Here is a 20,704-nt window from a genome sequence, read left to right as displayed (position 1 = left end):
ATAAATAAAGCTATGGAAATAAAATTTGGTATGAAGGACCGTACTATGAAAACCTGGCAACACGTCAAACTGTGAAGTTTAATTTTTTCTCGGTTCTTGAATTTGTGCTTAAATTTATTAATATAATTAAAGAAAGTTTACTTTTTAATAAGTTTTATCTAAAGTTAAGTATTTGTGCTCATTTCCTGTTGTGTTATATTTAAATTTTAATTGTATTTTAACTATTTTCTTAAATTCTGGTGCCGAGTCTTTTATATCATTTGTTGTTGTTATCAATTATCAATTTTATTTCCTACTTTGCAATTGTTTGTGCGATTGCATATTGTTTTTGTTTTAATTTGCTCTTTTTCTTTTGATTCGTCTTTTTTTTCTTTCATTTTTGCTCACAGCTGTTTGCGTGTTATTTTTAAGTGGCTCAGTGCTTCTCAAACTGCTCACTATTATATTGGTTGTGATCTCGGCTAATTCAGTAAAATTATCTTTGTTTTTCTATTTACTATTATATCATATTTTAATTTTTATTATTATTTTACTATTTTGTTTTTTCCTTCAATTTAAATTTTTTTCATAATGACTTGCAATTTTCCGAATTGTACTATTAAAGGCGATTCTGATCGTTTTGTTTCTTGTTGGCTTTGTGACGGGCTTGTCCATCTTAAATGTGCTGGATTGACAGGTAGAATCTTAGATTCTATTCTCGATGGAAAGGGTCTGCGCTGGTCGTGCTTAAAGTGTAGACCGACAGATATTGAATTATTTAAAGTTTTTAAACAGGCGCGCAATAATTTTAAAGAAATCGGTCGAGAACTTCAAAACCTTACAGAAAAATTTAAGCATTATGAAGTGTTGTTTCAATCATTTAAATGCCTAAATGATCAAGATGATAATGCTAAGCCTTCATCAAAACGTAAACGTCCGTCTAATGAAGAACCTGCCACTTTGTCCGTAAAAAGTATATCACCGGTGATATTAGACCTTATTAATCTCTCATCTCCTTGCCCTCAAGGAGAGAAGCCTTCCTCTTCAAAAGTGCTTAATCCTCCGAAAACAATTAACGATAACCTTAAGCGGAAAACTATTCAGGATCCGCCCCCTATTAACTCTGAGTTTGTGGCAAAAAATTTGGTAGTAATACCTCAACGAAAATCAATTTTCGTTTCGAGATTCGCTTCGGATACCACAATCGAAGATATAAAGTTTTACATCTCATCGAAATTAATACGAAAGAAACATATCTTCTTTCAAGATTGGCGTTTCAGCTGTTAATTTTCAATTGCTACTTGATGAATCATTTTGGCCACCTGGTGCTTTCGTGCGCGATTTCGAGCAAAAGCAACAAAAACAAACTGTAATTGCTCATATTCCAAAAAATGCCGCGGATTCAAAAAACTAATTATAAAAAATTCATTACAAATTCACTATCAAAATGTAAGGGGTTTAAATACAAAATTAAAAGAATTGTATTTGAACAGCACTAATTGTAATTTTAAAGTCATCGCTTTTACTGAAACTTGGCTTAAACCTCATATCTTTGAAAACGAAATATTAAATAGTGAATTTCAAATCTTTAGATGCGATCGACTGAACAGAGTCGGGGGGGGGGGATTTGCTGTGCATTCTTCAATTCCATCTGAAGAAGTAGAAGTTCCTCATGCGGACTTTATTGAATTTAAGTGCATACGAATTTGTATTAATAAATGTTCTATTTATCTAACTTTATCTTATATTCCGCCTCAATCGGACTTATCTGTATATACGCAGCATGTTTCTTTAATAAATAATGTTTTTTCAATTGCTAAGAATACTGATTACATAATTGTTCTAGGCGATTTCAATTTACCGTGTGTATCTTGGAAATCTGTTGACGATTGCATTACCCCTTTTTGCACTCGTCTAAGCTTTAATGAGTTTTTGGAAGAAATGTCTGGGATGGGTCTTAACCAAATTAACTTAATTCCGAACAAGTTTGGTAAATTCTTAGATTTGGTCTATGTTGATAATACTTCAACAGTTTCTGAGGTCCGATCTGATCCTTTAGTTTTGCCAGAGGACTCTTATCACCCTGCCTTGGAAATTAATATCGAAATCATAGAAGAATTACTTGTATGCAACAAACAGGACCTTTGTTCTCGGTTCAACTTTGCGAAAGCTAACTTCAAAAAGATTAATTGTGAACTTTCTAAATTGACTTGGCCTGATTATAGTGGTAATATTGAATTAAATGTATCACATTTTAATGAAACAATTTTTAATATTTTTGAAAGATTTGTTCCGAAATGTTTTATTATCAAAAGAAAAAGTTCAAATTTGTGGTATTCGAATGAGCTATGTAAATTAAAAAATAAAAAAGCTCTTGCTTTTAAACTTTATAAAAGAACTGGAGCTCTTGTTGACTATTTAAAATATTCTAAATTGCGTCGTCAGTTTGAGGAACTTAACAAAAAATGTTATAAAAACTACATAATCAAAGTAAAAAATAATATTATTCGTAATCCGAAATTGTTTTATGGTTTCGTTAACTCCAAACGCAGGATTTCAAATTTTCCGTCCGCGATGAAATATAAATCAACAATGTCATGTGACAATTATATTATTTCTAATATGTTTGCAGAATTCTTCAAATCCAATTATTGTTCAAACTACCCTATGAATGTGCCATATCATCAAGTGTTATGTCCGAGTACTGTAATTAATACACCAATTATTTCTGAAACAGATGTCTTAAATTATTTAGTTACGTTAAAAAATTCGTTTAAATATGGCCCTGATATGATTCCCTCAAGCTTTCTTAAAAATTGCGCAAAATATATCTATCTGCCCTTAACTAAGCTTTTTAACCTATCTCTTAAACAAGGTATTTTTCCGTCAATGTGGAAAAACTCTTTTATATTACCTTTGCATAAAAGTGGAGTTAGATCATCTGTTGAGAACTATAGGGGGATAGCTAAAATGTCAGCTATACCCAAACTTTTTGAAGCTATTGTCACTGACCAAATAACTTTCTTAATCTCTCCTTTAATTTCATTCTCTCAGCATGGATTTTGTAAAGGGAAATCTACAGTAACTAACTTGCTTGAATTTGTAAACCATGTGTCAATGGGTTTTAGGGATAATAAGAATACTGATGTTATATATACAGACTTTAGTAAAGCATTCGATAGAGTAAACCACTCAATTCTTTTGCAAAAACTGAATCTTCTTGGTTTTCAACCAAGACTTCTTGAATGGGTATCCTCATATCTTACTAACAGAAAACAACAAGTTTTATTTAATAATACATTATCCGATTCAATTAGTGTCACTTCAGGGGTTTCACAGGGTAGTCATCTCGGCCCGATTCTGTTCTTGTTGTTCATCAATGATATACCTTCAGTAATTAAGTTTTCAGAAATTTTATTATATGTGGATGATGTAAACTTTTTAAATCATATACTTCTTATAACGAAAGGACTGAGTTGCAATCGGATTTAAATAATTTAGTTACTTGGTGTCACAAAAATGATATGCCACTGAATCTTAAAAAATGTAAAACGATGTGCTTTTCCCGTAGAACTGTTGATCTTTCCCCTTATGTAATAAATAACTTCAGTTTAGAGCAAGTTTTTAGCTTTGTTGATTTAGGAGTTAATATGGACCCTAAACTAAATTTTAATTCTCATGTAAATTCAATTGTCATAAAAGCTAAAGCTCTTAGCTTTGTTAAACGTTGGTCTAAAGAATTTAGTGATCGGTATATTACTAAAATTCTTTTTACAACATTGGTAAGGCCTATATTGGAGTATGGTTCTGTGGTATGGAATCCTAGCTATCAATCCCATTCTGATAAGCTTGAGTCCGTTCAAAAACAATTTTTACTTTTTGCTTTAGGCCACTTACATTGGGATTCAAGATTGAATCTTCCCCCGTATACTAGTCGTTTAAAACTTATAAGTCTTCCCACTCTCACTAGTCGCAGAGAAATGCTAGGTATAATTTTTCTAGTACAACTTCTGAATGGTTTAGTTTGTAGTTCATTCCTTTTGTCTGATATTAAGTTTAATGTCCCATTGCGTTCATCCAGGCAGTTTAGACCATTATTTCTAAAATCTTCTAGAACAAATTTTGAGTTAAATGAACCATTCTGCCGAATATGTCATGATTTTAATTCGCATTCCAGCACATTTGATCCATCTGACTCAATATTTAGCATCAAAAAAACTATTTTGTCTTCTCTTAATAAGTAATATTCAGAAATTTTTAACATTTTGTTTTTATAACTTTTTAATTCTCAGCTGTTGAAATGTTTGTTTCTGTAGCTGAGCAGTTTGAGAACCGGACGCTTAAAAATCTCTTGCCTTTCTAGACTCGGCAAATTCCGCTCGTATGCGGACTGCGCCCCATGCTTCGGTTGGGCGGGAGGAGGGTAATCGTTTGGGTTAATAATGAAGGGGCATATTTGGATGTAATTTTTTTGGGGAAGTGGCTGTGGCCTCGCCCCCTACTAAGTTTTTTATACATATCTCGCAAACCAATAGAGCTATATAAACCAAACTTTCTGCAGTCGTTTTTTTTAGCCACTTCCTAATACAGTCCAAAAATGAAAGAAATCGGATCATAACCACGCCCACCTCCCATACAAAAGTTAGGTTGAAAATTACTAAAAGTGGGTTAACTCACTAAGGAAAAACGTCAGAAACACCAAATTTCACATAAGAAATGGCAGATGGAAGCTGCCCTCAGATTTTTCTCAGGAACTACTCGACCGATTTCAATGAAACTTTGTTTGTAATAGTTTCCTTACCTCCCAATAATATGTTGTGAAAATAGGCCAAATCGCTTCACAACCACGCCTACTTCCTATATACCAGAACTTTGAAGACAATCTGAATCGTTTACTTTACAATATATAAAGTAAGTACTAGTGAAGATATCGGTGCAGAACTTTGCACAAATACTATGTTAATAGTGTGGCAGCCCCATTATAAAAATCGCCGAAATCGGACCATAGGTTTTTAAGGCCCCATATATCGAACACGAGGACCTCGGTGCTTCTAACCTAATATTATGGTTTCCAACTTTCAATGGACTTTATACAATATATATGACGAATATGTGGGTAAAATTGTGTATTATATAATATAAATAAAGTTAAATAAATAAATTGCGAGAGTATAAAATGTTCGGTTACACCCGAACTTAGCCCTTCCTTACTTGTTTCCTTTTAATAATAAGCCTCCGTGACAAAAATGGGTAAAATCGGGTCATGATTTCACCTAGCTTCCATGTACCTAATATTAGGGTTTCCAACTATCAATGTACTTTATACCATATATATGACGAATATGTGGGTCAAATTGTGTGTTATAGTAATAAAATTAAATGATTAATCGCAATTTAGAGAGTATAAAATGTTCGGTTACACCCGAACTTAGTGCTTTCCCCGTTAATTGAATGCCCAATTTTTGCTCAATTTCTTTTACACATGTTTCTAGTGTATGTTTCTTTTGTGCTTGGTAATTGACCCTTTTCTAGTAAATATTTATTTGGTTTTAGTTTTTCTACTAATAATTTAGAAATGTCGTAAGTTTCTATTTTATTATTATTATTTGATCCTACTTCTACTTTACTTTCACTTGACGACAAGTTTGCAATTCTATAACAATTAGATGTTTGATCTCCTTTGCTCAAGTAATTGCAATTGGTTTGAACTCATTTTTATGCATACGAAATTGAGCAAAAGCTCTTGCTGTTTGATCGAACCCGACTTACGAGCAATTGCTCACATGCCTCAACTCAGCGATTTTACCTATGGGCCTCATACATAAAACGTGACGTGAGCTCAGACTCGATTTTTTGAGTAAAAGGTGCTTGTCGTATGCATAATAAAATTGTATGTGTTTTACTTTTACTCGCTGCTTCCGTTTATCTCATCTTGCTCAGTTTGAACGAAGATCGATGAGCTAGTGCTCATTTTCATATGCATAAAAACAAGCTTTTGCTTTCTTATGACCTATTGCTCAAATTTTGTTGAGGCTGCCTTATAGTTGACTCGCGTACACTCGGAGTCGCGTTTTTGAGGAGTCAGAAGAAACACATAGTGGTGCCCTCAGTAACATTTATAAAATTTGACTATGTTTAATGTTTTATGCAGATCCTGGATTCCAAAATGGTATAACCACAAAGTTGCTACGAGAGTATAATAGTTTTGTTCACAAACTAAACGAGTTAGATATAGTTTTATTTATACCAAAGTGATCAGGGTGACGAGTAGAGTTCAAATCCGAATGTCTGTCCGTCCGTCCGTCCGTCCGTCTGTATAAACTCTAACTTGAGTAAAAATAGTCACATATCTTGATGAAACTTGGTACACGTGTTTCTTGGCACCATAGGAAGATTGTTTTCAAAGATGGGCTAAATAAAACTTTGAAAGTAAAATTAGGTACAAAGGATCGCACTGTAAAGTGGCATATTTTTATACTCTCGCAACAAAAGTTGCTAAAGAGAGTATTATAGTTTTGTTCACATAACGGTTGTTTGTTGCACCCAAAACTAAACGAGTTAGATATAGGGTTATATATACCAAAGTGATCAAGGTGAAGAGTGGAGTTCAAATCCGAATGTCTGTCTGTCAGTCCGTCTGTGCAAGCTGTAACTTGAGTAAAATTTAAGATATCTTGATGAAACTTGGTACACTTATTTCTTGGCAACATAGGAAGGTTGCTTTCGAAAATGAGCAAAATCGGACCACTGCCACGCCCACAAAATGGCGAAAACCGAAAACACATAAAGTGCCATAACTAAGCCATAAATAAAGCTATGGAAATAAAATTTGGTATGAAGGATCGTACTATGAAGGGGCATATTTGGATGTAATTTTTTTGGGGAAGTGGCTGTGGCCTCGCCCCCTACTAAGTTTTTTATACATATCTCGCAAACCAATAGAGCTATATAAACCAAACTTTCTGCTGTCGTTTTTTTTGGCCACTTCCTAATACAGTCCAAAAATGAAAGAAATCGGATCATAACCACGCCCACCTCCCATACAAAAGTTAGGTTGAAAATTACTAAAAGTGGGTTAACTCACTAAGGAAAAACGTCAGAAACACCAAATTTCACATAAGAAATGGCAGATGGAAGCTGCCCTCAGATTTTTCTCAGGAACTACTCGACCGATTTCAATGAAACTTTGTTTGTAATAGTTTCCTTACCTCCCAATAATATGTTGTGAAAATAGGCCAAATCGCTTCACAACCACGCCTACTTCCTATATACCAGAACTTTGAAGACAATCTGAATCGTTTACTTTACAATATATAAAGTAAGTACTAGTGAAGATATCGGTGCAGAACTTTGCACAAATACTATGTTAATAGTGTGGCAGCCCCATTAAAAAATCGCCGAAATCGGACCATAGGTTTTTAAGGCCCCATATATCGAACACGAGGACCTCGGTGCTTCTAACCTAATATTATGGTTTCCAACTTTCAATGGACTTTATACAATATATATGACGAATATGTGGGTAAAATTGTGTATTATATAATATAAATAAAGTTAAATAAATAAATTGCGAGAGTATAAAATGTTCGGTTACACCCGAACTTAGCCCTTCCTTACTTGTTTTCTTTTAATAATAAGCCTCCGTGACAAAAATGGGTAAAATCGGGTCATGATTTCACCTAGCTTCCATGTACCTAATATTAGGGTTTCCAACTATCAATGTACTTTATACCATATATATGACGAATATGTGGGTCAAATTGTGTGTTATAGTAATAAAATTAAATGGTTAATCGCAATTTAGAGAGTATAAAATGTTCGGTTACACCCGAACTTAGTGCTTTCCCCGTTAATTGAATGCCCAATTTTTGCTCAATTTCTTTTACACATGTTTCTAGTGTATGTTTCTTTTGTGCTTGGTAATTGACCCTTTTCTAGTAAATATTTATTTGGTTTTAGTTTTTCTACTAAAAATTTAGAAATGTCTTATTTGATCCTACTTCTACTTTACTTTCACTTGACGACAAGTTTGCAATTCTATAACAATTAGATGTTTGATCTCCTTTGCTCAAGTAATTGCAATTGGTTTGAACTCATTTTTATGAATACGAAATTGAGCAAAAGCTCTTGCTGTTTGATCGAACCCGACTTACGAGCAATTGCTCACATGCCTCAACTCAGCGATTTTACTCGTTTTTATGCATGAGGCCCATTACACCTAACGATGGGCATGAGCTAAACTGTGAAAATAGTTGGTTGGCATTAAACTTAAGCTACGTTCCATCCCTTTGGAAAGTATCTGAAATTATTATGATACCTATGCCGTGTAAACAACTACATGATGTCACATCTTATAGGCCAACATCGCTGCTGTCAGCTCTATCGAAAGTCTTCGAGAATGTTCTCATAAAGAGGCTCAAATCAATAATAGACCGAAAACACCTTATACCAGTACATCAGTTCGGCTTCCGTGATCTCCATTCAACAATTGACCAGGTGCACCGAATCGTTAATTTCGTTGAAAATGCTATGGATAAAAAGAACGTTTGTTCGTCGGCCTTCTTAGACGTGTCTCAGGCTTCCTACTTAAAAGATAGATACTTTCGCATAAAACAATAGGATGCATACTCAAACTTGCAACCAAGAGAAGCGGGTGTTCCCCAGGGAAGCGTGTTGGGGCCAATACTTTACATGCTTTTTACAAGTGATATCCCCACTGACTCAAGTTATGTGACAGCGACATTTGCGGATGACACAGCCCTGTTAGCAGCAGGAGAGTCACCTCAGTATCTACCCTTCGAATGCAAACAGCAGTCAATGCAATTACTAAATGGGTTTCCAAGTGGTGCATTAAATTAAACGATTCCAAATCAATGCACGTAGACTTTACTTAAAAACAACATCATACCATCCCATTTATATAAATGGTACTCCTATACCACATCACAATAAAGCTAAGTACCTAGGAATCACCCTAGATGCTAAGCTTCGCTGGAAAGAGCATGTCAAGAAAAAAAGATGTGAGCTTGCTTTAAAATTTGCTAAGTCGGTAGGAGAGACTAGATGTTTTTGCTCTTGGGAATCAATAAAACTACTATTAACAAGTAAGGAAAGGCTAAGTTCGGGTGCAACCGAACATTTTATACTCTCGCAATTTATTGAAGAAATTTTATTAAGATAACACACAAATTTACCCATAAATTCGGCATAATGTGTAATAGAATTACGAAAATCGTCATATGTGACCTGGTCTACGAAAAGGGAGCTAACGTGGGAAACAGCTGGCACGTGAAAAAGCATCTCATATTCCATCCGAGTCAACTAAAAAGTGAAAATTGATTTTTTGACACCTATGCCCCTTTTCCGTAGCCCAGGTCACATATATAGATATGAGGGCTGAGGTAATTCCTGAACCGATTTCATTAATTTTCATCAGCAAGGTACACTATACCGAAGACTACACGCTCACTTAATTTTAAGATATTTAATATTTAAGATATCTCACATATTAACCAATACATATAAGTGGAATAAAACCCACCGTATTTTTGAAAAACCTATAATTAGGTATATGGGAGCTAGGAGATGTTATGACTGATTTTAATAATTTTTGGAACAGAGACACACTATTAGAAGAAAAAGATTCTCTCTGAATTACATTAAATTATCCGAGAGATTTACCCAAATTTTCGGTTAAAATTTACCATTAGGCGCATTTTCTATATCTGGGACCTTGAAAAGTTATAGTCCGTTTTCGACAATTTTTTAGCACGTGAAGTCAGAGATGATATGCACTATTTGTATTAAGTTTTATTCCGCTATCTTCATTGGTTCCTTACATTCGTTACATTAAAAAGTGAAGGAATAAAATGAAATTCAAAATTGAGTTATAAGGAAAGTAGTCCTGGTTGTGAACCGATTTCATCAATTTTTCAGACGTGTCATCAAGGTTTCAAGAAAATATTATATACTGAATTTCATTCGAATCGGTCTAGTAGTTCCTGAGGTATGGCTTTTCCGATTTCAACTATTTTCATGGAGTGTGGTTGGGTACGTAAGAGAACCGACTGCTGAAAGTTTGGTTTATATAGCTCCATTGGTTTGCAAGATATATACAAATAACCGAAATGTGGGCGGGGCCACGCCCACTTCCCCAAAAAATTACATCCAAATATGCCCCTTCCTAGTGCGATCCTTTGTTCCAAATTTTACTTTTGTAACTTTATTTCAGTTATGACACTTTACAGGTTTTTGATTTTGCTTTGATTTAAAAATATAGAATATATTGGGATAAATATGCATCGGTTAATTTATGCGTGCACCGTTAACTCGAATTAGAGTCCATTTTATAAAAATGGATTACATCGATTATATTAAACATAATTTTTATTTTATATAATTTTGTAATCAGTTCCGGCTGCATTTTATTAAATTGGGGCTATCGTAAAAATCATATTTCCTTGTCATTAACATTGAAAAAAGGCCGTGATGTTGAAACACCTAACAAGTTAAAAAATTTTGAAAATTAGTACCCTGGTCGCAAACTAAATGGCAAGGAACTAACCCTATCACCCTACCAAATTTCCTATCATACTGCAAATGACTTTCAGCGACATTTCATCACAAGAAACGGATACGAACTTTTGTTCGAATGAAAATCCCCTAGTCCTAATTTCTAATGATTTTATAATGCTTTGGGTGCAACCTGGGATGTTGGGGATGGGAAAATAGGCCAATCTGAAATAAAATTATACAAAGTGTTTTCTGAAGGAAAACTAAGCTGGTGTTTTAGCGATAAGCAACTGGCGACAAAAAATACACCCAAAGCTATAGTTTAAAAAAAAAATCGACAGCCGTGATTTTGGCGGTTACTATTCAAAAAGCTTCTCCTAATACAAGCTCCTAACTGAGGAGAAACATTGCTACAAACTAAGTCAAGAGTGTCTGACTGTTCCCTCAATGCTTTTCTTTTATTATATCCCTACATCTTTCTAATTCAGTGGCCATTTCGACCAATTGAGCCTTTAAACTCCTATTCTCCTGTTCTTTTTCATCTATTTCATTTGTAAAATTCTATTCTCTTCCCTCAATTTCTTCTTCCTATATGTCCCTGCTGTCAGACCTGTTTGCGCGGCTTTTTCAGTACTATTTAAATGTTCCTGTTTAAGGAATGGAAGAGACTCTAGAACAACATCGCGATTTTCCGCTTTTCAAAAAGGGGAAGAAACTGCTTCGATGCACCGATCGCATTTTATACAGCTTCTTCAAGAGGAGCGAAATCTTCCGTACACATCTCTATGGGTTTTTCAAAAAGAGAATTTGGGGCGTTAAATTAAGGCCAGCTTCTTCAAGAGGAGCGAAATCTTCCGTACACATCTCTATGGGTTTTTCAAAAAGAGAATTTGGGGCGTTAAATTAAGGCTCTATGACTAAATTGACATCGTGAACGGCCCTCGAACGCAATTTTCGTTCGTGGCGCATTTTCTCAGAAAAATGACGTTCACACGCGAAAATGTGTTTAGGTGTTTTTCGCCAACTTCTTCAAAAAACCTCAATGCTTGAGCCAACATTTACGCCTATTAAAAGGAAACACATAATTATCGTAAATAATATATATGTATAATATAAAATATTTATAATAATAATAATAATGCAAAAAGAGCAAAACACATCATATTTCTTGTTATAGATATTTTCTATTATTTAAAAAAAAATTAAAATTAAAATACCGATTTATCGAAAACTTAAATCGCTTATCATATTAAAAAATTTTAGCAAAATCGAAATATAACACTTTTGGATATGACTGTACACAAACAATTTATTCACCCCATGTCTGACCCACTAAAGAAGTTATTTGATTATGAGAATAGTCCACTAGATATTAAAAGAAATTTCGATCAACTTATTATTAAGTTTTTTTATACATTTCCTACTTTTTTTCAAGGAGTATCAACACTTTTGCGGTGCGAATTTTTAATTTTTCTTTGTTTTTTTTTTAATATTTTTTTTTTAAATGAAACACTTTTAATATCTAATTCTTATATTTTTAACATGAGATAAAATGTATTTACTTAATTGCAATTAAAAAAATTGAATTATTCGCAAACTTTTGTGATATATTTTATAAAATATCTTCAAACTGTATACCGAACGACAATTTAAATTGCACTCTTCATGGCACATCCACTATATGTAATTCATAAGCGCGTAGTACTTTTTGAAAAAAAAAATTAATAATAAAAATTCGATATACCGAAAACAATCGAAACAAGTATTCTAACATATTGTAACGGATTTAAAAAAAAAATTGTTTACGCTGAAACTCTACCCTGAGTTTGATCACTGGATTGTCAAATAAAAGTCACATTTTAATGGCTATACACTAATCTTTATTTCTAATTCCTTATAACTTAACTCTTTATTACTTTTTCCTCTACTTTACTTTACAACTTATAGCTTGTTTACACTTTACTCGACAACTCTCTCTTTAGAATTGTCCTTACTCGACAACTCTCTTATCAGAACTGTGTCTTGCTGCCAGTCTGTCAGCCCTTATATAGTCGATTGTAAGCGATACATCGCCACTCGAACATTCTGGCAGATACATCTGGCAAGTTATCGATTTCGATTGTCAATTCTAGTTTGTTCTGGTACCATTTTCGTTACACTGCCCTCAACTTAAGTCTGGTCTTCCCGATTAGACATACTTCTAGAACCAAACGTTTAGCATTTCTTCCTTTAATCTCGTCTTCTAGGTTATTGTTGCCCTCTTTAGCATTCCTTTCTCCATTGGCATTAATCCTAAACATTAAATCAATCAGTAAAATTATCCTCGCAGTCGTCTACGAATTGTGCACACTTTTGTCCTGACCAACAAATCCTTCCTGTTTCCTGATTCACTGGTAGGTAATGGAGCAGCCACAACTTTGACGAATCGCTCAAATGGCGCTCCCGAACTGAAGTTCTTTATCTGACCATGACTATTGGAACTCGACACTTTAGCTGCAATGCAATCTCTTTAAAAAAAAAATTATACGAGCTGCAGAGCTGAATATAGAAGGTACAATCTTCTATAAGAGTGTACAGCTGCTGGCGTACGCCGATGATATTGATATCATCGGAAGCAACAACCGCGCCGTTTGTTCTGCTATCTCCCGCATAGATAAGGAAGCGAAGCGAATGGGTCTGGAGGCAAGACAAGACGAAATATCTCATGTCATCAAGCAAACAGATGGCGCATTCGCGTCTTGGCTCCCACGTCACTGTTGACAGTCATAACATCGCAGTCATAGATAATTTCGTATACCTGGGAACCAGTATCAACAACACCAACAATTTCAGCCTCAAAATCTAGCGCAGAATCCCTCTTGCCAACAGGTGCTACTTTGTACTGAGTAGGCAATTGAAAAGTAAAGTTCTCTCTCGACGAACCAAAATCAAACTATACAAGTCGCTTATAATTTCCGTCCTGCTTTATGGTGCAGAAGCTTGGATGATGTCAACATCAGATGAGACGACACTAGGAGTTTTCGAGAGGAACATTTTGCGCACGATTTATGGTCCTCAGAACATTGGCAACGGCGAATACCGCAGACGATGGAACGATGAGCTGTACGAACTATACGACGACATTGACATAGTTCAGCGAATAAAAAGGCAGCGGCTACACTGGCTAGGGAATGTTGTCCGAATGGACGAAAACACTGCAGCTCTGAAAGTGTTCGATGCAGTGCCCGCCGGAAAAGGGGAAGGCCTCCACTCAGTTGGAGGGACCAGGTGAAGGGCGACCTGGTTACACTTGTGATTTCCAACTGGCGCCGAACTGCGAGGGAAAGAGAGGAGTGGCGCGATATCATCGATTCGCCTATAACCGGCTAAACGGTTCAACGCCAATCATATACATAGATCTCTCATTGATTGACGGCAACCAACCCAATACAATATATTCTTCAATTTTTCCAAGGCTTTCGTGATTCTCAAGAATTTTTGATTGGGATTTTTGTGCATTTCATTGCGAACTTTAAGTAATCTTTCATTCTGTACAATCATGAGAGATCGAGAGCTTTGTTCTTCTTTACTTTTCCACACGCAATATAAGCAGCAAGCCACCAACTTAAAACTGTTCCACTGTGCCTTTGGACTTCACGCTGTGTTGACACCTCTTCTCTTTGTAAGATCACCCCCTTCGACTCCTCCTCTTTCAACTATGAGGAGACCCCATTCACTTTCACTTTCAATTGTGTGAACAAAATCATTCCATGCGCTTCTAAAGCTCTTAACATACATGTCTGACTGGCTTCCAACTGTGTGGACATATTCTCCCCTTGCTCTTCCAGCTATACTGACATGTCTGCTCTATTTGAGGTCACATTCGTTGTCTCCTCCTCCTGCTCTTCTAGCTGTTTTGGCACCCCCCGTTTTATTTGAAGTCTCATCCATTGACTTAAGTTCCTCCTGTTTTTTTCATTTGGAAGGATACATCATTCATCTCTGACTGTGTTGACATTATCTCGTCATACGCTTCCATAGGTATTGACATACACGTCTTATTCGCTTCCAAATATGTGGACATATCCTCCCCATACTCTTCTAGCTCTCTTAACATGTCAAACCGAGCATTCTTTCGAGCTCTTTTTGAGCTCCGAAACGAGAGCAGAGGGAGTGATCTTTTTTATCTCCAGAAAGAGTACAAAAGGAGTAATGATTTTGAAATAGAAGAGCACAAAAAGAGTAATAATTTTTGCCTCCAGAAAAAGCACAAAAAAGAGTAATATTATTTACATCCAAAAAGAGCAGAGAAAATATAAACATTTTTTAAATAATTGAATTCATTGTTTTAATTTTCAAAATATAAGTATTAGTAATTCACATAAATAATATACAGTATATACATGGTTATAATGATTTAAAATCAAGTAAATAGCTACATACTTTATTATTTAGGAATTTTTCTGAGACGAAGCAGATTTTATTGAATATATCTTTCGGTAAAAAGTTGCCTTATATTTTCGAAAGGCCAGTTTAATCGCTTTTTCAAAATCCCCGTAAGACGAATATTTTTCTTTAACTTATTCTGCAAAAGATGAAAAAAATAGATAGCATATATGTATAAGTTACTTAAGATAAAATATACAAAACTCAGATCTTACCGAAAAAGAAAAAGTTAAACAGTCTGTATCTATTTATCGCAGTTATGTTTTTCGAGCCACCCCAATTTATTTTCAGCAAAACGTTATCGTCAAATATTTTTGTTAAGGCTTTTTCCAGTTTGATATTATTTATCCTGAACTTTATGTAGCTAATCTGGAAAACATTAAGAACTACATTAAAAACTTCAAACAACCTTTCTCTTTAGAAAAAAATTATGTAATTGGTCTCACCACTTCTGATTCCGGTTTGTTTTTAATCAGCTCTTCTGCTGAATCTAGCTTCACCATAGAATTAATTGGTAAAAATTGCAAGTCGATCCTAGATGGACGTAAGGTCTTACCAATCGCTTCCAGTAACAAAGATGAAATGATACGAAACTCTTTGTTTTGTGAGAGCGCTGTCAAAATCCACATTTTTTATAACATTTGGCAGTGATGCCACTACCGAAGAAATCAGATTGGGTATTTTAGAAATCAATTTTGGGTGTTTTGGAGTTTCCACACTACCACTGAGGTATGCAATTAGCGCGTTACCGATGTTATTTTTTGGTGTTCGGTTCCCTAGTAGGCCTATATCACCCATATAACTATATACATATATACATATTAAAAATCAATAAATAAGGCAATTATATAATATATAAAACAAAAACAAAACGATTCATAATAAAATATCACAAACAAATGATATGAAAATAAATACAATACATTATAAAATATAAACAAAATAAAGCAAACCATTCATTGTAAAATATCACAATTTTATGAGAAATGTATTATATACAAATATTTCTCAATAATATAATGTAAACGTAAACAAAATTCAATTTTACAACATTACGAAAATTCTTAAATACTATTATTTACATAAAAATACATATTTACAAATAAATAAACAATCGCAAAAACGCCTGAGATTTGTCAGAATCGAGTTATATAAAAAAAAGAATATTTACACAGAAGCCGAAGAAAAACTAGGAAATTTCATCTCCTAAGTATGGTAAGGGTTGTATACAAGTGTGTGTCTTAAATATTTTTAAATATAAATAGCCGCTAAAATATGCAATTGCATTTTCTTTCAAAAAATCAACCTCAACATCATCTACTTCCCGAATAGGGTTACGGTTGAACGAATGTTCAGGTCGTGGAAGTCCTTGGAACTCTTTCCACGACAAGTCCTGCACTAAACGGTCATTACACACACATTAAATTATTAGAAATAGTAGAAGAAATGCTTTCGTAATGGGTTAACGGTTCACAGTTTCCGTTGGTCAGTATATTAGCATAACGCAATCCCCATGACTTCCTGAACAAATTACAAAACATGTAAGCTGTTATCCTTACACATCGACCACCGCCTATCCTTATCTGTCCAAAATAATTTTCTAAATTGTCTTGACAAAGCCGTCTCGTTTGTAGATGTTGGAAACCTGAGAGTGACAAGAATCGCCACAACCGTTTCAAACTATTTATATTAAGGATCCAACCCTTAAGGTAATTGAAGGAGGAAGTTATGTCAGCCCCGGTGTCATCGCTAACCCTAACCCGCTTAAAAAGTTTAACAGCCTCATCTAAAAACTGATCTTATTCGGGTGTTGCTGAAAAAACTTTCTTACTAGGCAATATAGCTTCAAAATTACTACTATTAAATAAATCAAATAACCTGTTAATAAATAAAATATATTCTGCCGTATTACAAAAACTAGGGGAAGGACATGTTAAACGATCGGAACTATAAACTGATGACATTCCGGAAGCGACTGTGTCACTGAAAACTTGCCATGAACACTCATTTTTTGAAAATTATTAAGGGAAATATGAGCATCTGAAAGTTTCGGTGGACAACGAATTGGATTTTGGGAGTCTTTATTATAAAAGAGTACTATATCGGACCATTGGGTTAAGGCCTATTCTTTGTAACTGGGTAATGGCCTCAAAAATATATTTTTTGGCAACATCCCCTTTACATGAACCATGGACAATGAAATAAGATAAGGGATGAGGCCAAGGCGTTCCACCAATACCTTGGACCATCAGAGTCATTGCACTATTTCCAATTCTACTAGTGCGATTTTCGTCACCATAATCCTCTACTCCTACAATTTTATCATACTTGGACAGGTATTGCATATGACTCTTAAGTGCCATTTCGTCCCACAAAATCGACACGAATTTTTGGTTCTCACTAAAGCCCCGACTTCTTAACTCTAAACACCTAATACTACTGTTGTTACATCCTGGATCACGAGGCCATTCGAAACTCGTCAAGAGTTTTCTCCTCCGGAAACCTAAGGATTGGTTAAGGTGTCTATAAGCTAGAGAGGAAAGGAAGTATACACCTAAAGCCAGTGTTTTAAAATAGCTGTCGTATCTACGACCTTTGGGATTTCTATTAAAGTGTTTCGTACTATTGCGCACTATGGCGCCTATTTGTGGAGGAAAATTATCGCAAAAGTGGCCTATCGCATCAAAACCCTCAACTCTCTTATTAAATTATTCATCTAAAGCTTATATTTCCTAGACAAATCTTCTAACTGATATTTTAAATATGTTATTTTCCTTTCTTTTTCCCCTAATTCATTTTTTAACTTAGAATTTTCCTGCATCAATTTTTGTTCCCTATGAGCTCCTGATACCAAGCTTAAATTTGTTTGCACTCCTATTTCTGTAAAATTACCTACTTCTTCCTGGGCTTCTTCTGTTATTGGTGATAATAAATTGTTCGAATCCCCAAGGGATTCCGAACCGCTAGTTCTAGGAAGGAAATCTTCCGATCCCAATTCAATAATTGAATTGCAACTAAAATTTCTGGATTCTGATGTGTTTGCTAAATGCGAGTCCGGACAGCATTTATCCGAAGTTTTTTGTCATTTTTCATTTGGTGAGAGAAGTGCCGATCACAGTCATACAGATATTTATTTTTGCTTTGTCTAACACCCAACCGGTTCAGCCAAATTAAATATCTAATTTAAAAAGTTAAGAAGAAAAAAGCCCTACACCTTACAAATATAATCTTATATATGTTTTTAAAAAATTTAGCTATTATCTACTTTTTGATCTAAACTTTTTTAATTAAGCAAAGATATTATTTCTATTCAAAATACAATAATTAACATCTAAAACTGTAATTACATTTTTACAATCCGAACACTATTAAACGTTTCCTACATACTACATGTAAAACTAAATATTTATTTTTTAAATATTAATATTAATTAAATTAGTATATAACATCTTATAAGTAATTACTATTTCAATGCTAGAAAAATACTTTTTTATATCATACTACTATATTATTTCATTACAATTTAATTTTGAAATATATATTATTTAATTATATTAATATTCGCACTATCGTCGATTCGGCTATAACCGGTTGCAACGCCAATCACACACAATATTCGAATATTAATTAATTAAATTTTAAATTAAAACTACTAATTATTTTCAAATTGGACCAACCTGTCTTCATCCTTTTCCTTACAGGGAAAGTTGAAAAAATGCTGTCCGCCCTCGCATCCAACCACACACTTCCTAACTTTAGGCATTTTTGCTGAAAATATAGGTACACTTTATTATACACTATAAACAAACTTAATAATATATTTCACTACCGTTTCTTTTGTAATATTATATAATAGCGTTTCAGTAATACCGACGTTTGACTTTTTAAATAATTGTTTAAAAGCTTGTTTCACCGTCAAGTAAATTTTCGCACTGATTTTCTCAATAGTTTTAGCGGGATTATTTCTGGCATCCCGCCTTTTCTGACATAAGCTGTCAAAAATTCCTTCAACTCGCATTGCTACCAACTGAAAATGATAGATCAGGGAATTCGGTTTGAGGGAAAATGAGAGAGTTTCGTATCATGTCATCTTTGCCAATAGTACCGATTGTTTGCACATAACTTCTTTTAACATCCCGATTTCGGCTGAGAGGCAATCAAATTTATTTTCCACAGTTTTTATCGCTTTGAGAACTTCTTCATTTTTTTCTAAAAAAGAGAAATTATTTAATGTTAATTTATCAATTAATTTAGCAATTTTATGTATTTACCTATACTATTAGTCGAACTACCTGGTATAGTTTCCGGGGAAAATATTGCCTGAGTTTGGAATATTTGCGAGTTAAAACTCATTATCTGTTGACGCCGCCCCCGCCTAATTTCACTGCCACGTCTGTGTCGGAAGAGCGATCACTACTTCGAAGCTTTTTCGAAGTCTTAATTCGAATATTTGAAGTTGCGCTCTTGCTTTGCTTCTTCTTACTCCTGCTTCCTTTGCGACTTCTCAGCCGATCCAGACGTGGTAAGTGAAATTCCAATATATTAAATAAAATTATAATTATTATAAGAAAATTTGTTCTTCTTTTTTTGGATTACTTTGTGTGGAATAAATTGCGCCCTCTATTTCCCCACGGCCAACCACAAATACGAAACGAAGCACACCGTACTCCACCACCTGAGCTAACATTGGTCCTTCGAGCCGGATCACAGGTAACAAGTTGAATTTTTTAAAGTGAAAAGTGCATTGATTCGCCTGAATTAGTAACACGCAAGGTTACAGCCAAACATATTTTGGACTTGTGCTCTGCAAGCTATAAGGCAATAAATTAGTAAATTTGTACATAATTTATGTATGTACAAAACTAATTGTGCGGTGTGAAGTAGAGACCGAAACTTATTTTTGGCGCTCTACCAACAAAAACTCGCACACTGCAGGTTGTATTGTACTTCGTTTAAGTACAACAATAAATACACCTCGCCTTGCACTCGTCATTTAAGTCACTTTACATATTCTAACAATATCTGTTATTCGAAATTTAATTTTCTTGGACGCACAAAAAACGTCTGGAGCGTCAACAAATCTCTCTCGGTTTTCGTCTTGCTAGTTTGAGTCTAGTCGCTCAACTCTGCCTTTCCATATATTGCTCGAATAGCAATAAAGGCAAGCAGCAATACAGTAGCTGCAGTAACGCTCTCGTTACAAATCTCTCTCGGTCCTTTTGTGTAGTTAATTTGAGTCTAGTCGCTCAAATCTGCCTTTTCATATTGTTCGAATAGCAATATAGGCAAGCAGCAATACCGCAGCTGCAGTTACGCGAGTGATAAGTGAAAAGTAAAACAAAAAAAAGAACAAAAAGCACATAGCCCAAACAGCGTTGAAGTGAGCGACGCAATCAAAGGCAAAGCAGCGCAGCAGCCATCACAGAAGGCCGGCAGCAAAGGCAGGCAGAGCCAAAGGACAGCAACAAAAGGGACATTGCATTAGTGCGGAGATAACCCCATAAGCCAAAGTGCAAGTGATAGAATTGAAATAAGTACTTGTGAAATTCTCTTTGTAATTTGATTTAAATAAAGAGTGACTAAGCACACATCAATCTTTGTTTGTGTACTTATACGAATACTAGGCGTGCAAGTGCATTGGGACGATTACCCAGCAAGCACTTTTCAAACAAATTTTAACGAAACGTAGTTGATTGTTTCTGCACTAATCAATTTGTGATAGTGTATATACATATATAAAAAAAAAAAAATATTTTTTTTATTGAATTCATTATTTTTTTTATTACGA

General features: G+C 34.5%; 1 protein-coding gene across 4 annotated transcripts; it reads right to left on the bottom strand.

The window, feature by feature from the left end:
- Positions 1-14,824: 14,824 nt before the first annotated feature.
- LOC114805082 (uncharacterized) lies at positions 14,825-19,277 on the bottom strand. 4 transcript variants are annotated; one of them, XR_008470118.1, is made up of 6 exons: positions 19,188-19,277; positions 18,746-19,125; positions 18,594-18,684; positions 15,363-15,718; positions 15,132-15,285; positions 14,828-15,055 (listed from the first exon to the last, which is right to left on the bottom strand). XR_008470118.1 is itself a non-coding variant. In XM_054226135.1 (5 exons), the coding sequence occupies exons 3-5, from the start codon at positions 15,543-15,545 to the stop codon at positions 15,051-15,053; spliced, it is 342 nt and encodes a 113-aa protein (XP_054082110.1). In that variant the 5' UTR covers positions 15,546-15,718; positions 18,594-18,684; positions 18,746-19,144; the 3' UTR covers positions 14,837-15,050. The 4 variants fall into 4 exon arrangements, 2 of the variants coding, with proteins under 2 accessions (XP_054082110.1, XP_028901404.2); XR_008470119.1 differs by lacking the exon at positions 19,188-19,277 and having other exon boundaries at positions 14,825-15,055; positions 15,132-15,302; positions 18,746-19,165; XM_054226135.1 differs by lacking the exon at positions 19,188-19,277 and having other exon boundaries at positions 14,837-15,055; positions 18,746-19,144.
- Between the last annotated feature and the right edge of the window lie 1,427 nt (positions 19,278-20,704).

This window comes from Zeugodacus cucurbitae, chromosome 2 (genome assembly GCF_028554725.1).
Source record: "Zeugodacus cucurbitae isolate PBARC_wt_2022May chromosome 2, idZeuCucr1.2, whole genome shotgun sequence".
NCBI lineage: Eukaryota > Metazoa > Arthropoda > Insecta > Diptera > Tephritidae > Zeugodacus > Zeugodacus cucurbitae.
This window is presented reverse-complemented; position numbering and strand designations above follow the sequence as displayed.

Coding starts and splice junctions, on each gene's coding strand:
- LOC114805082 (XM_054226135.1), bottom strand. CDS start 15,545: ATGTGGATTTTGACAGCGCTCTCACAAAACAAAGAGTTTCGTATCATT. Junction 15,286..15,362: donor ACAAACCGGAATCAGAAGTG/GTGAGACCAATT, acceptor AATGTTTTCCAG/ATTAGCTACATAAAGTTCAG.